The sequence below is a fragment of the Solea senegalensis genome, linkage group LG6 (genome assembly GCF_019176455.1).
Source record: "Solea senegalensis isolate Sse05_10M linkage group LG6, IFAPA_SoseM_1, whole genome shotgun sequence".
Classification (NCBI taxonomy): domain Eukaryota; kingdom Metazoa; phylum Chordata; class Actinopteri; order Pleuronectiformes; family Soleidae; genus Solea; species Solea senegalensis.
The window spans coordinates 17,748,340-17,765,537 of NC_058026.1; the positions used below are offsets into that span (position 1 = coordinate 17,748,340).

General features: G+C 39.2%; 1 protein-coding gene across 1 annotated transcript in view; it reads left to right on the top strand.

The window, feature by feature from the left end:
• Positions 1 to 349: 349 nt before the first annotated feature.
• The window catches only part of dnah6 (dynein, axonemal, heavy chain 6), a 52,360-nt gene continuing 35,511 nt past the window's right edge, over positions 350 to 17,198 (top strand). The window contains 32 exon segments of the mRNA XM_044027370.1: positions 350 to 411; positions 682 to 716; positions 1,277 to 1,403; positions 1,498 to 1,571; positions 1,801 to 1,980; positions 3,217 to 3,555; positions 3,704 to 3,838; positions 3,943 to 4,045; positions 4,138 to 4,204; positions 5,186 to 5,372; positions 5,490 to 5,591; positions 5,675 to 5,782; positions 5,902 to 5,991; positions 6,096 to 6,216; positions 7,132 to 7,283; positions 7,770 to 7,922; positions 8,038 to 8,289; positions 8,411 to 8,539; positions 8,628 to 8,741; positions 9,424 to 9,567; positions 9,830 to 9,985; positions 10,174 to 10,224; positions 13,289 to 13,381; positions 13,488 to 13,607; positions 13,922 to 14,102; positions 14,191 to 14,287; positions 14,494 to 14,722; positions 15,328 to 15,492; positions 15,921 to 16,031; positions 16,199 to 16,324; positions 16,452 to 16,607; positions 16,875 to 17,036. Of these exon segments, the coding sequence (XP_043883305.1) occupies positions 1,334 to 1,403; positions 1,498 to 1,571; positions 1,801 to 1,980; positions 3,217 to 3,555; positions 3,704 to 3,838; positions 3,943 to 4,045; positions 4,138 to 4,204; positions 5,186 to 5,372; positions 5,490 to 5,591; positions 5,675 to 5,782; positions 5,902 to 5,991; positions 6,096 to 6,216; positions 7,132 to 7,283; positions 7,770 to 7,922; positions 8,038 to 8,289; positions 8,411 to 8,539; positions 8,628 to 8,741; positions 9,424 to 9,567; positions 9,830 to 9,985; positions 10,174 to 10,224; positions 13,289 to 13,381; positions 13,488 to 13,607; positions 13,922 to 14,102; positions 14,191 to 14,287; positions 14,494 to 14,722; positions 15,328 to 15,492; positions 15,921 to 16,031; positions 16,199 to 16,324; positions 16,452 to 16,607; positions 16,875 to 17,036 (4,167 nt within the window). The 5' untranslated portion in view covers positions 350 to 411; positions 682 to 716; positions 1,277 to 1,333.

Genomic DNA, 17,198 nt, shown 5'->3' on the forward strand with positions numbered 1-17,198 from the left:
TGGACTTGGTTATATTTGTCAAGCTGCCTCCAAAATAAGTAACTGATATTAATATATGTAGTGTATGTGCCCAGTGTTAAAGGGAGTGAGTTCAGTGCTAATGGCTTTTAAAAGTATAATTATATTATTTTTATTTTCAACTATTCTCCATGGCTATATACAGCAACACTAAAGCCTGTTAGAACTTTTATTGTTGTGGGTAATGACTTTTTGTCTGTATATATTATGTGGCGGCTGAAATACATGGTGCAACTTAACACCAGCAGTAGCGTGCTTTTGTTTGGTTGTGGTGCATGCCGGGAGAGAAGGCAGTTGCTAGGAGACCGTAAACCTCAGCTCTAACCAAGGACCACTGCAGACCGTTCTATGAAGCTATACCATTGCAAATTGCAAACTTCGCAGCTGAATACGGTAGGCATGTTTGAATATCTTTTGTGCTTCATCATAATGTCGTCAGAGCTTGAATGTGTAAGACGGTAAAACAGTAATGTCAAATAAAATAGATATATTCGTCGTCTTACATTTAAGAAGTTTCTCAAAAAACAGTTGGGACGCGTGTGCTAAGTGACGTCACTGATCCGAGCTGCGTCTCGCGCGCCTCTGGTTCAAAATTGTTTTGCCATTAATTACATTTTTTCCTTTTTTTTTCTTTTTACATACTTCTACTCAACTAAATACCAGGACTTCAGATTGTGAAACCCACTCCCAACGGCTATGTGAGTATTTCAAAATAAAAGCGACGCGGAACAATGGGTTAATAGAACCGACAACCTTGACTGCTTTTACTTTGAAAGTGGTACCGAAGGTGTGCCATATGCAACAGAAATGTTTTATGTTTAGTTTAGTTTTTTTGTTAAGTGCATTTTCAGTTTTATAATTAACTTTCAAAAGCTGTAAAATTGTGATGATTAATTTCACTAAGTTGCTTTGCAAATTACTTTTATGTGGATGGGTTATTATGTCAGGCAATTTGTTCTGTAAACCAGAAATGCAATAACAACAATAATAATAATACTAATAATTCAATGTTCAAGTGTTATTTTGTTCCTGAAATAATGATATATTTAAGTACTTGAACCTCTTGTCTGTGTTGTTCAAAACTATGATTAAAGATTTTGGTGAGCTGCAGAAAATGTAAGAAGTATTTAAATTGGAAAGTGTTATTCTTACAGCATAATCTAACTGATCTAGATAAATAAGCTTGTCTTTAGTTTTTTTGTGTCTTTGTCTTTGCAAAAAAATTACCTTAAATCAGGCTGATGTCACCACTTTTTAGTATAATTCCCCTCCTCTCTCCTGCGTCACTGCCCCAGAGATTGTGAGGATTCATGCCATGGCCTCTACACCACCAAGGTCCCCACTGCCCTGTCCCCTTGGACAAAGCAGGGACAATGAGTTCCCAGGTAGGCCGACTTTATACAGGGTTTATTATTATTTTTATTATTATTGAAAATGCACTACTAGTTCTGTCCAAACTGAAATTCATTTAACACACAGACCTGCACAAGCTCCCTGAACTTCAGAGCTCCTCTCTCTTACCAAGACCTCCAGGCCATGTTAAAGACCCACAGGTATGACTCAGTAAACTAAGATCAAACTTAGACAATAATATGAAATGTGCCAGTTCTACAGCAGACAGTTTGACAGGTCACACTGTCACAGCAAGACATGTCACACTGTCCCAGTTGACATGGACACCTGTGCCTTTCCTTCTAAAACATGTATAAAAATAATAATGTACGTATTTTTAGCCCACGCTCGACAGATGTGGTCGATCTTGTTTTCTTTTCCTTATTGTAGGCTGTGCTGAAGAGGCCGGTAAAAAGAAAAGACCCTAGTTTCAATCTCTTAAAAGCACGAGAGCGGATGTATTTTCCAGGCTGGTACACACAGTCACCTTCACCTCAGCGAAGAGAACCGCAACACAGGATACGTACACGGTCACCTGTCCACCTGCCTCCTCTACCAGCCACTACAAAGGTCAGTGACTTTTTACTTTTATGAGACAAAAAAAACATTACTTTTTAAAGGTCCATTGTGTAACATTTGGGAGGATTGATTGGCAGAGATTGAATATACTAACCATATGTTTGAATAAGTGTATAATCACTTTAAAATGGCAGTTGGTTGTTTTTTGTACAAACCTTTTATACATTTATATGCAAGGGCCTATCTTTGCAGAGGCCAGCATTTTGTGCCCATACTGAAATGGTTTTTACAGAGCCTCAGAGCGTGGGCTTTTCTGTGTGGAGTTTACATGTTCTTCCTGTGTGTGCGTGGTTCTTCTCTGCTCCTGTAGATGTAAAAGTGAATGGTTGTTTGTCTCTTTATGTTGGCCCTGTGATGGGCTGGAGACCTGTCCAGGCTTTACCCCGCCTTTCACCCTACATGAGATGAGATTTGCTCTACCTCCTCGCATGGAAAGCATGGAAAGCATCTTTATTTGTCATTATACAACAACTGTCGAGGTCAGATGGAGGGTTGATCAGAGCCGCTGTGACTGAGAGCGCCACCACAAGGGACCAACCTGACCGAATGTAACTATGTTTTGATGGTGGGAGGAAACCGGAGAGCCCGGGGAAAACCCACGCAGACATGCAAACTCTACACAGAAAGGTCCCAGATCAGGAATTGAACCCAGCACCTTCTTGCTGTGAGGCAACAGTACTAACCACTGTTCCACCCTCATGTGGAGGATAAAGTGGTAGACAATTCATTAATAAAAGCTTATTATGAAAACGGGGGAGAATGGCACCACCCATATAAATACAATGCATAAACCAATGAAAAAGGGATGTGAAGCAGCAGGCAGAGTGGGAAATTAGAAAAGTGGAGAGAGTTGTCAAAGTCTCGTCTGGCTGGTGAAGGCCACTGTAGTCTCACCATTTCATGCTACTAGTTTTTACACACCTGTAAAACATCTTTAGGGCATGATGGTCAGGTTCCCTACCTATCTTCTTGCTTGAAATAGGTGACAAAACAGATGGTTCATTAGATTTTGTCATTTTATTCCCATGCACTTATAAAAATGCTTTGTTACCTTGTTACAGCTAAGTGCTTTGCACAAAATGAAATGTATTATTTGTACTGAAGTTCTCATAATTATCTTAATCTCAGGTTCTTTATGCAAGTAGACAAAGGTACTGATAATTCACCTCGAACGAGCTGCGTTCAGATAAAAACTAAAATGTTTTTCTTTGTGTCTTTCATTCCCAGAAAGTGTTGTCAACCCCCAGTCTACCCAAAAGGCCCTTTTCCATTAGAAGTGGTGAACAGCTGGATAATTCCACTTTCAAAATCTATGAGTACAGCAAAGATGACTTTTTGATGATTAGCCAGGAGGGTGTGGTATCAGTACGGGAAGATGAGTACGACTTTGTAACCCTGGAGCGCTGGGAAGAGGAGTACAACCACCACTGTAAAATTATCCGCATTCCCTTCTTTGCCCACTTCAAAAAGTGGAAGCCTTTCTATATCTGGCGTACCAAAGTTCGTGCCAAGAAGACTCATTTGGCCAGGGAGTCCCTCCGAAGACGCTTGTTCACTGTCAGTCAGGTAACTGACTGTGTATACATTTCTATGTTTACTCCTCAAATTGTTCTAATAATCTTGACTATGCATTACCATACAATGTAATTATTACAATGTGTAACTTACAAGTTTGGACATGCTGTTTTCATTAACATGTGCAACTTTTATACAGTCTCTAAGTCCTGCACTGATAGATATCAGGAAAATGTGTTGCCAAATCAGTGACACAGGCTTGTGTCACATGGAGAAAAAACACACTTACGCACTGCAGGAGTTCCAGGAAGCCCAATTCAAACAACTGCAAGAGGTGTAGTAAAACATTAATAGAAACAGATGTTTGTAATGTAAACTAATACATTTGATACGTGCATTTTCAGAAGCTAATCCACCATATTTATTTATTACTGTCAGAGGTTGAATGACTTGAAAAAGTTTGAAGATCTGGTAAAAGAGGTGACAATTTGTGCCTGCCGCAACTTCATGCTGGAACCTCAGTCCAAGTCTAACAACCCATGTAAGTATGTAAGGTATATGAACAGATGTCAATGTATACTCTCAACTGTAGTGCTAAATGGCTCTGATGATACTGCTCTCTGTGTGACGCAGCTGATCAAAAGGACAAGACACTGATTATGCAAATCAACGAGACAATTCTCTCCAGTCGCCTTGTCTGGTCGGTAATTTAATTTGATAATCCTTTTACTGTCTTTCTCTTTTTATTTGCCTCTATTTTATTATTATTATTAGTATTATTATTATTGTTATCATTATTATTAGTATTATTATTAGTATTATTATTAGTATTGATAATAATAATAATAATAATAATAACAATATTATCATTGTTATTATTATTATTATTATACATTATTGTGCATTGTCTTTCATTCAGCAGCACAATGGCACGCACCATAGTGTGTTGGCTTCACACTATGATTGAGCCAAGCACCGGGGGGACAGGATATCAGGAAAGGCAGATTTCTGATTTGCTGTCAAAAATCACAACATACATTTGCATACGTCATCTAGAAAACATAGAGATGTTAATTGTTTTGTAAAGACTGACAAACTGACGTCTAATTATGAAGAATATGAACACAGAAACAGAAAGAATTACCAAGCAACTGTTGCAAGCAGTGGTTATAGCACATTTAATCTGAATCTGTGTACATCGTTTGTGACAACTGGACAGTCGGAGGATGCCCTGCAGCGAGGTTGGTGCTAAATGAGCAAAACATGTGGGAGGTGATAAGGTTAAATAACTTCTACAACAGCAAAATATAAGTTTCTTCACATTTGGGTCTATATTTTGCTGCAAGTTGTAAACCTATAGCTTGTGTTTGCAGCTAAGGATGTTTGGCATGGGACTGAGCCCATGTGGGAAGTTTGGATTATTTTTATGCATGGGAAATTGGATTTCCTCACAACAACAACAACAACAATATCCGGAAAAACAAGAGCGCCTCCTCACCAGTTGGTGCTTGGGCCTTAATAATGAATTGTCTGATTGAATCCTACTTCGGGCATTTGAATAGAGCGGAGGCACCTTCATTGTCACGAGTTGCATCACCTGCAGCGACAAGTCTGAATGTTATACATCAGACGCATCTACCGCATAAACCCAGTCTGACCCCACTGTCTCTCACCTACACAGCTTTATCCGCCTTGTTGACTATTTGGTCGTCAACACCTTGCACACACTGGTGGTGAATGAAGCTGCCAAACTTTTGGCTGTGCTTCAGGAGCAGCTGCATGAAACACCAAGCCATGCAGTCATTCAGAGCTGGAGTCAGCCTTCTGAGCATGTTACCGAGCCTGCAGATGAGGAGACTGACACAAAGGTAGGCTGATGCTTTAGTTTTTTCACACACTTTTAATCACTACATTTGTCTGCATTGTCGCTTCCAGCAGACACAGACAAGCACTCAGTTTGTTTTTTATTGATTGGTCTTTTTTAGTCTGGTGAGCCAGAAACCCCCCAAGTTCAACCCATGTTCATCTGTGAGCTGTTGCTGGACACACATGCCTTGACCTTCAACCCCTCTGAGGAGAACTTTCAGGTTTGTTTCCCAAATTGTAATGAATTGTTAATTACTGATGAGTTACTGATACTGTTCTTCCCATTTAACTTTTTATTTTACAGGAGACCAGTGATGAAATCATCGAACAGTTTGAGAAGACTGTGATGTCGGTCAATACGCTTACAACTGATCCAGATTTTGATTCACTGATACAGCCTGGAGAGTTTGAGGTAGCATGAAAATTAGATATTTCAAAGAATATTGTGGTTACCATACCATTATTTTATGGTGTAATTAGTCTATGATCTAGTCTCTTTGTCTCATTCTATGTATGTTTCTTTACCTTCAGACATTGGAAAATAAATATGAAAAGGGCCCCAATTTGGAATTAATCATGAAGACTGATGGCCACCTTCAAAACATTGTCCAAAAAATCAAGGTCAGCCTCTACTTTACCTTGTTATCTGTCTCTGGAAATTGTACTCTGCCTGTATACCATACTGTAAATGTTTGGTCCTGATTTGTTTGTTTTTTTTCTCTTAGGAATCAGTGCAGGTTGCCTTTGAGGCAGCAAAAGTGTACTCACACATGTTTGAGCGCTTTAGACTGTTCTATAGGGAGAACGAGAATCTGGATGTGGATGCGATGCAACAACAGGATCAGGGTGATGTACAGGACATCAACGTAGACATATTTTTGAGCACATCTCCCACTCACAATACAAAGAGCAGTACAGTTGAGAATAGTGCTGTTTGGCCTTATTTTTGTGTTGTTTTTTTTCAGTATGAAAGATTCCTTTTTACCATGTGTACCTGTACTTGAAACCTACAGTATTTTGATCATTCAAATTCACGTATTTTGTGTTTTAGGAAAACCATCTTGAGAAAGAATTTTCTTAATTTTAGAACATTGGAATGCATTTCAAAGCACTCTGTTTTAAATGATTTCCTTACTTATTTTCCTTACTTGTGGGAAGTTCTGACATCTGAGATGTGAGAACAGATTGCGTGGTTTGCATTCACAAGCACCAGTCAGTCACAACATCAAACCATATTACTAAAAACACTATTGAAGAAACACTTCTTCTTCATATTCTTTCAGCTTCTCCCTTTAGGGGTCGCCACAGCAATGCACTTCACATGTTTTAAACTACATCTGCCTCTGTTGTGCATATTTGAAATCAATGTATAGGTGTAGTTTTCTGCGTGTTTGTACATGTTTGTGTTTAAGACCTCAATGATGACACAGATTTGGTAAAATAATAACTTTTTTGTTCTTATTTCCTATTCTCTTTGCTTTAAATTCACTGAAATTATTATTATCACAGTTGTATAAGTACACCTGTGAGTATGATAGGAGATGATGGCAGATGATGTGTAAATTAGTAGGTCAGGGCTATGGATGCACTTATCCGGCGAAAATATTCCATTCCAGATTTGACAGGCAGGAAATATTACAGGCAATTCTGGCCATTAAAAAGACAAAACAAAATACGAAAGACAAAATGATAGGTTGCAGTTAGTGGATAGAGCAATCAAGGTAAAGTATATGGTTATTTTAAGCTGTCTTCATTTCACAGGTTTGTCCTACTTTGAAAAAGCACTGCAATTGTACCACACTGAGCATAAAGACGCCTTAGCCATTCAACAGAAGAGACATCTGGGTTTACTGCTGGTGGACAAAACAAAACTGAAAGAGAAGCTTGTGTCTTCCCCTGTACGCTGTCTGGAGGTGAGGATAATCATATTGGCGCACTACCAATACAGATATGTATCCAAATTCTATTGAAATGTACAGTGGTGTACCACAAACAGTTCATTCAAGCAAGGCAGCAGTAAGGCCTTTTTGTGTAGGTTTAAGGTCCAGTATGTAACATTTAGCAGGCTTTATTGGCAAAAAAAAAGGGTAAATGCTTAATGCAAGGGACTTGTTTTACGGAGGCTGCAATCTCGTACTGCTATGTTTCTACATTAATTTTTGCATTTTGAATCAGAAGCTAAGCAAATGAAGAAAGATGACTTCCTTTCTGGTCTATGAAGGTCACAGTAGTCCGTTAATCCTTACTCTTTGGACATTTAAACCCCACTCACAAAAAATAGCTAGGTTGAGTGTCCCAATGATCAATTGGAAGATGTAATTTTCAGGAGAACTATCCTCTTGACACTTCATCTCATATTTTCAAAGGAATAATTGGTTTGCCCTGAATGTTTCTTCCAGGTCATCAACGAGATGCTCACCAAACTGGCAAAGTGGAGACTTGATGCCGTCATTGCTGAGGCTTGTGACGCCCAGTTTAAACTAGAATTACATCCCACTACTACCACTGAGTTTGCCAGCTCACTCACGTTCCTTGATGAGATACAGGACAGGGTAACGCATGCCATTTGGAAACCAAGAAAAACCTCATCCTTTCCCTTCTGTCTCTTTCCCCTCTCCCTCTTCTCTAAATGTCACTGTTCCCTTTGCTCTTACTTGTTCTTACCAGATTACAGTGCTAGAGGAGGAACAAGAGGCGGTGTCTCGGATGTACAGTCTGATTAAAACATATTCAATTCCCACTCCACCTGAAGATCTGGTGGTTTTTGCCACCTTGCGGTCCTCCATTAATTCACTCCACAGCATCATTGATGAGGCAGTGACAGAGAGGGAAAGCTGCATGGACAAGTTTTCCAATGCCCTGCAAAAAGACATAATGAATCTAAACCGTGAGGTCATGAAAAGCAAACAGAAGATACAGGTACATGGGAAACGTCGGTTACCTATTTACCAACATACAGCTACCAAGTCTAGGATTCTACCATGTTTTACAACTATGCTATTACTATTACTTATTTGTCTTGTACATGTTGCATGTGCAGGATCCCCAAATCTTAGACATCAATGCAGACTCTTCCCAAGTTCGTGTGCTGCTCGGGGAAATACAGATTTCTGTTGACGAGATGCAGGCCCACGCTTCAACCTACACTTCCTACCAGAAGAAATTCAAGGTGCTGTAATTCCTTAAGTGCTATCTGTAAAAACATGACGCAAAAGCCATTAACCCAACCCAAACTAGTTTTCCTTCTTTATATACAGATGGAGGTGACCAAATTTGACACCCTGGAGGAGTTAACTGCAGAGATAAGGCTGAAGCAGCTGCTGTGGGACTCTCTTGAGGAATGGGACTCTCTCCAAAGTGGGTGGCAGCAGGTGAGGTGCAATTAATGCAGCTGAAATTTACTGTGTGTGCAAAAACATTGCAGCAGTGTGGCTGCCAGATTTTCCTAAAATACAGAATTAAGAAACTACACGTATGCCTAGCTTTAAATTGTGTTCAGGCACAAACACAGACACAACTGTGTCAGCATCTGTTTTATTTTTTATAAACGTTGAACCGTTGTGGTTCACTTGAGAGTGAAAGTGTCTGATTGAGAGCAGCACCGGAGAATTATCACGTGAGAGGGGACAACAAGGCGACAATTCTGTCAGTTGTCAACTACTTCACTTCCAGTCGTCTATATTTAAACTCATCTCCACTGCAGAGCCTTATTTTCTCCTCTGGTTGAGACATTTTTGAGAGTGGTATCAAGGGCTTTTCAGGTTTGGTATTGTTCAGTATTGATGATGCTTAGCAACTAGTGGGATGCTTGGTCTACTAGCATCCCTTGTGTTGAAGTGCTACTAGTTGTTTTTTAGGGTCGAAAGCAGTGGGTGGTGCAACAGACCAAAACACCAAACAAAAACATAAACACGGTTTCCTGCCCGCATGAATATACTGGCTACATCATTGTTATCAGTTAAGCCTGTATTTCTAGCATTTTCTCAGTCTCTGATGAGATATCATGACCATTTTATATCTTGACTCTGTCCTTACACATTCTCTCCTGCCAAGAGCACACTTGAACAACTGGACTTGGAGCAGCTCAACTCACAGGTGACCAAGTACAGCAAATACGTCAACCAGCTGGAGAAGGACTTGCCACGAAACAATGTACTGCCAAGTCTGAAGGATAAGGTGGAAGTCATGAAGCACAGGGTGGGTAGGATAAAAAAAAACTTGGGAATTATGGACATTTATGAGAATTAACTGGAAAGTCATATACAAATAGAAACATTTTGTTTTGTCGTAAGCAGACATGCACGCAACATGATACATAACGCAGACTCATTTCTGAGTAGAACTTCATGAATGCTTAATTCTTTCATGAACCACAAAAACATGAGTATTGAGTAAAATGTGGGAACTGTAAACGACTGCTTTGTGACTCTCTAAAAAGCAGCCTTATGTTCTCCTTCAGCTGCCTGTGCTCATTGATCTGCGTAACCCATGTATGAAGCCAGAACATTGGAAGACCATGGAGTCAATTGTGGGGACCTCTTTGAATGTCACAGACCTCACCGTTGCTCTTTTGGAGGAAATCAACATATTCTCCTTTGGCAAGGAGATACAAGAGGTACCATACAAATGATGACACAATACACCTGCCTTTACTAAATCCAACCATGAATGTTAAGCTTAACTAATCATTATGGGTATTTGGACCTTAGACTGGGGTTCAACAAAGAAATTCACATTTTAGCAACAATTCAGGCTAGTTCTACTTAGTGGGTAAAGAAGACTAACACAGTACTTGACTTTCAGGTGTCGGGACAGGCTTCAGGAGAAGCGTCCGTGGAGATCATTGTTGCAAAGGTGAGTAGACTACCAATATCTATTCAGATACTATGTCATATGTGTATATGTATATTGCAGCTAAAGAAAACTCAATGAGCTGACTGCAATCATGAGGACTATTGTTTCTAATATGTGCCCACATAATACACATTTGGTGTGTTACATTTGGTCCTTCAGAATTAAAATCACACTCAAAAATAGAAAAAAAGTTCAAGACAACACAGTACTAGGAACATGACGAAGTAAGTGCTTAGTAAGAGGCATGACCCTTTAAATTCTATGGTATATTACTGAATAATAAATAGAATGGGTGGATGTAATGTATTTACACAGTTACAAACACATGTAAATACATAGATTGATGTATTTTAATACTCACTATCTGATACCTATTTTTTGTATTAAAAAAAACTATAGTCTAATTTTACCCACCCAAATTAGTGTGATGGTGCTCCATGGAAATATAACATTTCTCTCAAACCAGTTGGCTTTATGGCTCATGTCTAATGTGGTGGTGGTGTGTGCCCATGGTTTGAGACATGTTTGATTTATGCCATGGCAGCAGGCATGAACAATAGACAATTATAATCAATTTTATCTCTCCACTGCCGCATGTTTTTTATGGGGTGGGTGGGAGGTTGCAAAATATGGCCAAAATTATATTACGCCTGCCAAAGATAGGTGAGTTTATGGTTTGTTACCGGGAAATACTTTGATTTGATTTCATGCCATCAGTGATATGAGATGGGTGATATTAGCTCTCATATTTGTCAGAAAAAATATAACTACAGCCAAGAGATGCTTAGCTTAGTTTAGCTTAGCTTAGTTTTCAAAAAAAACTGGAGGCAGGGAGAAACGGCTAATGTTTTTTGCCAAGATAAACCAAAACAAAATCTGTCTCTTTTTTCCTCATCTACCAAAATAAGATACATGTTCATTACTGAACTCTCCTTGTGATATTTTTTTAACCATTATACTGTTTTAATGAGCAGCTTAAAGCTCATTATTAATGTTCCCACCAAATTAACAAAATACCATAATTGATGGGCTCAAATTATTTTCGCAATTAATATGTTCCAAACTGTTGTAAACCAGTAAAAATAGCTCAAATAATTCTGCGTGGCAGATGGTGCAGCCTCTGCTGTGACTCAACTGGGTTTAATTATAGTTGATAGTGCTGTAAAGAATGATGATTAACATTTAATGAGGTATGTATGAATGCAAGTCTACCTGGGTCGCAAAGGAGTATAGGCATAATCCTTTGGTTATAAACATAGGGTCAAAATCCATACTTCAACTTTACACACAGTGAGAGATTTTGAGTTGTTGAGCACGACATGACATTTTCTGCATGGTATCTGCACACAGATATTTAATTTTACAATCTATAAACATTATAGGTGAAGCTAATTATAGCGCTCCTGATGGTACAGCAGATCTGTGCCAGTGGAGGGTAGCATTCACATGATAGAGGTTACTAAAACCAAAAACATAAAGAACAACTCAAATTGGGCTCAACGAATTAAATCTCCTCATTCCACCCTTTGGAAGTGAACCTGATACAGACTGTCATATATACTCTTCCAAAAATCAATAAAGACTTGTTACATCCTCCAGCTTGACTGATCGTATCTTGAAATGGATTTCTCACAGAACCACTCCTGCAGTATGTGTTGACTTTCGCATTAAAGACTTAGAGTGTGCATCGTCCTTGTACCTCAAAGACACAAAAGACTTTCAAAACAATTTGAAAGACGGTCTATGCACCACTGATGCATCTGTCTTGTACGCAAATACACCTCACAAAGATAGACTGGATTAGAAGCTGAATCAAAGAACTGGAAATCATTCCTCAACTTTTTGAACAACGACATGTTGACAAAGTTTTAGGATCTATTGTGTTACATTGGTGGTTGAGGTTTTATTTACAAAAACATTAACTCTTATTGGAGGTATATTTGTGTTTTTATTGAAGTGACAATACTAAATTCATAAAAAAGTTTTGTGCTGTCATGAATTCAAGAAAGCTATTTTTTAAAATGCACATTGCTTTATGATCCAAAACTTAAAAAAAGGACATTAAAATATATAAAATGGAAAATTGTGGTTATTCATATAGCACATTTACATTAACGTGTTTTAAAATGTGACATACAATCACACAAGATTAAAAGCAAGATTGAAAAGGTAAGACTTTAAATTTAATTTAAAAACATCAATGGTAGAATAAGACAGATGTGTGACGCAAGACTATTCCAGATCTTAGGGTGAATAATTATGTATTAACCAGTGCAGCTGTTTTGTAATGGCAGTGGTATGTTGTCTTTTTTCAATTGATAAGAAGTCTGGTCGCTGCATTCTGAACCATTTGTATTGTAGAGATGGTGGGGTTTGACAGATCTGTATACAGCAGGTCTTTTCCAGATAAACAGGATTTCATTTTGGTTTTCAAATGAATACTGGATAAGCATCTTAATAAGGTACATTAAGTAAATTTGATCTACTCAAACGTCTAGTTCTAGAGATGGAGTCTCTCTCCTCATGGTCTCCCTATAGTCCTATCATGTCTGTGTTTCAAGTGAATTCAAGTGATTGTTGCCTGTGTGTCGGATTCATCTTTTTTTTTTTGTAAAATGTTTAAATTTCAGTAACACACATCATGTGAATGTGGCTCCCCCTGCTGAGAAAGACCAGGCATTGTGTCCATAACAGACCTGTTTATTTTGGTCATAAAGTTGTCTTTATTCTCCATTATTCACCACTTTATTTCAAACTCAGGACATTTTAAATTTTGACATTTATGATAAGATAGCAATTTATGACAATGAGCATATTCTACAAATGCACAACCAACATTTCCCTTGCAACTATACATAAACCAGTGTGATCAGTTAAATTGTACTTGAGTTAGATGTGTGTAATGGCATGAAAACAGGGAATATTCACAACATGTGGATGCTCTAGACCTTTCCCATTCATTTTCGGACACCTTTGGAAGAATACGCGTGGTACGATATGTGTAGAATGCAGTGGAGCCAACCCTGTGTTATTTAATCTTCATCATCTACTGGCCTCCATGCAGGTTGAGGACGTGTGGAGAACCACGGAGTTCACTGCTCTGTCTCACGGTGACAACAAAGACGTGTTCATTTTGGGAGGCACAGATGATATCCAGGTAGTAACATGTAACGCTACCACTCTCACACATATAACACACTTACAGTCATACATTACATCAACTTGTGCATATTTGTGTGTTTCCACATTTGCTTTCTGTGCAGGTTCTCCTGGATGACAGCCTTATTAATGTGGGCACAGTGGCATCTTCTCGCTACGCAGCGCCCATCAAGCCTAGGGTGGACAATTTGCTGAGGCAGCTGACTCTCTTCAACCAAACACTGGTGAAAGCTTTTATTAGATACCGTGTCACAGACTGTGTTGTAAATAAAATTGCATTAAAATAATCTTTTATTTGGCTGCAAGTGATTGTTCTCAAACTGCATCATGTGGAACACTGTAGCTCACCCTAGTGGCTACAAAAGTAATTATGCTTTGTTAGTGTTTATTGAGTCTTATATTTAACTGAATGTAAAGGAAGGTGCTATATTTTAGACTGCAGCTTCATTACATCATTAATTTCCTCGGCTTCTTTTATTTTCTCTTGACTTACATTCTCTCTTGTTACTCATTGCCCCTTCTCACCCTTCCTTGACAGGATGAGTGGCTCGCATGCCAAAGGAGCTGGCTGTACCTGGAAAGTATTTTCTTAGCTGCAGACATCAAGAGGCAGCTGCCTGCAGAGTCTAAGATGTTTCTTAAGGTGGACAAATCCTGGAAGGAGATCATGGCAAGGGTCAAGAAAAGGCCCAATGCCCTTAATGCCGCCACTCAGCCTGGTAGGTGATATTTCGAGATGAAATAGCCCAAAAAAGATGTTAATTGTATGTGGAGGCAACATACACGATGATGTTCTGTCCTATGCAGATCTGTTGGAGACTTTTCGGCACAACAATGCTCTTCTGGATGAGATACAGAAGTGTCTGGAAGCCTACCTTGAATCCAAGAGAGTCATCTTCCCCAGGTACACACATGTTTTTTTTGTCACATATTAGAAAAGCAGATTTAATTTTAATTAAATGTTTAGTGTAGGTTTAGTGTAAGAGTATAATAAACGTAATATCCCCTTGACAGATTACCAGCTGTTAATCTAAACATCTTCTCCCAGTGAGCTCTGAGTGATGAACACTGAGACTGCTTTGATAATCATCCTGTATCTGTCCCCTGCAGGTTCTACTTCTTATCTAACGATGAGCTGCTAAAGATCTTGGCCCAGACAAGAAACCCTCAGGCTGTGCAGCCACACCTCAGGAAGTGTTTTGATGCTATTACCCGGCTGGAGTTTGCTTTGCTGCCTAAAGAGCCTGCTGGTGCAACAGGACCAGCACACAGTGCCGGAGAACAGGAGAACATATACAGCAAAGATATCCTGTATATGATCTCTCCGGAGGGAGAGAAGGTCAGGTTTTAGTAACCTTTACACTTTTGTTCGTCACGCTGTCTGATTGTGGTTTACTGCCTCTGTTGTTCTCCAGTTTCAGTTCTTGCCAGGAATGTAAGAGAGAGTGAGAGGGAAGGAAAAACATTCTATGTCACACTATCTTCCTTATCACTGTACTAACCGTAATAGTTTTTCCCCTCGTCTGCCATCTTGAGTTTTTTCTATAGATTTTTTTTGAAATATCATATTTGGTTTGACATAATCACACAAAAGCTGTATTACATCTGATTCTGCTTGTCCAATTTTGCACCACAAATACCCAGTGGTTTCTCACTCTGTTAGTAATTAGGACCACTGCAATTACTGTGGTAAATTTGTGTCTGATGTCTTGATTTCTACAACAAGAATGATGAAACATTTGTGAGGCAATTTTACCTGCACTGATTGCTTACCAACTGTGTCGCACATGAGCACAGTCAGTTCAGACCACAAAAGTTTATTATTAAGCTTAGCAGAAAAGACTGTAAATATTAATAATATATTGCTGTTAGAAGCAATTCACAAAAAATAACAAAACAGATGTCCTGTCATTAATGGTAGTCTTTGTGTGTGAGTGAGTGTAGGTGGCTCTGACGAAAGGTCTAAAGGCACAAGGCAATGTGGAAGACTGGCTTTGCAAGGTGGAGGAGGCCATGTTCTCTTCACTGCGACGCCTCAGCAAGGCCGCCATCGCAGACTACCAGACCAGGTCCAGGGAGGAATGGGTGGTGGCTGGACATCCGTCTCAGGTAAACACACAAACACACAACATCATTTGTGTTTTGGCTTGTAAATTAACCTTTTATTGTAAGATGGATGGATTTTCTTTACTGATCCTTATAACGGCAAGTGTTTGTATTACAGCTGCATGGTTTCTGGCCCCTTACAACTAAAATGTAAAGTATAGAAAGATTTAGAGATAACATGCAGATATACATGTAAACTGAGTATTAAAAAGATATAAACAGCTATAAAAAAGAAGGCTATAAAATATTAGAATGTAGCCAGATAAACAAATCAACAATGATGAATTTCCATAATTAAACAATATACTATCTGCTTAACAGCACTGTATGGCTGTATTGCAATTAGGTGACCGTTTACTTACATAAACTATCAAGCTGTTTTATTGTTGTTGTATTGTGTGTTAATGGAGGCATTTGTGTGTGTCCACCAGGTGGTGCTGACCATCTCACAGATGATGTGGTGCAGGGACATGGATGGTTGCCTGGAGGGAGACCATGACCACTTTGCTGCCCTACAGGAATTCGAACTCACCAACATTGTTGTAATCCTCACTTTTGACCACATTGCTTGATTTTGTCATTAACTGTGTAAAATTCTGACGTGATAAGATAAATGTTCACTTTATTGCCTTATTACCATCTAATTTGAACATTTTGTTAGTTTAACTAAACAACTAAACAATGGTTGTGCGTTTTGTGTTTATTCCAGAGACTAAATTCCCTGGCTGCATTGGTACGAGGACAGCTTCCTACTTTACACCGCAATATCATCACTGCCCTCATCACCATCGATGTCCATGCAAGAGACATTGTCACAGATCTCGTCAAGCAGAAGGTACAATAGTGCACTGATGCAATCACCATCATGCAGCTTGTATTCTTGTCTGCTCCTGGCGTGGTTTTATATTTCCAGGAGCTCACCAAGCATTTGAAACAATTGACCCACTCACTTTCTTTTGTAGGTTGACACCAGGTCTAACTTTGAATGGCAGAGACAGCTACGATACTACTGGGACTTGGATATGGACAACTGCGTTGCCAAAATGGCTCTGTCCACTTACATTTATGGCTATGAATACCTCGGAGCTTGTCCACGGCTGGTCATCACACCACTTACAGTAACAAAGAATATGACCTTAAATCTGCACACTGGAAACACTAGTTGTTTATCAGTTTTGCTAGCTTTCAAACTGGCTTCAATAACAATATGCTTGTTCACTGAGATTGCACATAAACCCACAGAAATGTCCCATGGTACGAGTTTAGAACAGAGACACAGAATACCATGTGTTTATTGGTTATTTCATTGAATGTTTTGTTTTTGTTTGCACGGTCTCATCTGATTCCGTCCCTCTCTTGTGTATTTTTGCTTGTCTAATGCTCAGGACCGTTGCTACCTGTGCCTGATGGGGGCTCTTCAGCTGGACTTGGGAGGTGCGCCAGCTGGGCCAGCAGGGACAGGCAAAACAGAGACTACTAAAGACTTGGCCAAGGCACTGGCCATACAGTGTGTGGTCTTCAACTGCTCTGATGGGCTTGACTATAAGGTGCTCTAATTGATCATTTTAAAACTCTAAATTGGTTCCATCACCTCATCAGCCACCATTCATGTTTGTTGTTCTTTCATTCTCAATACCTTTCATCATCCTCTATGTAAGACAGTGAATCACCATTCAGAGCAAGCTCTCTTTTTCAAGGTCGCTGTGGAA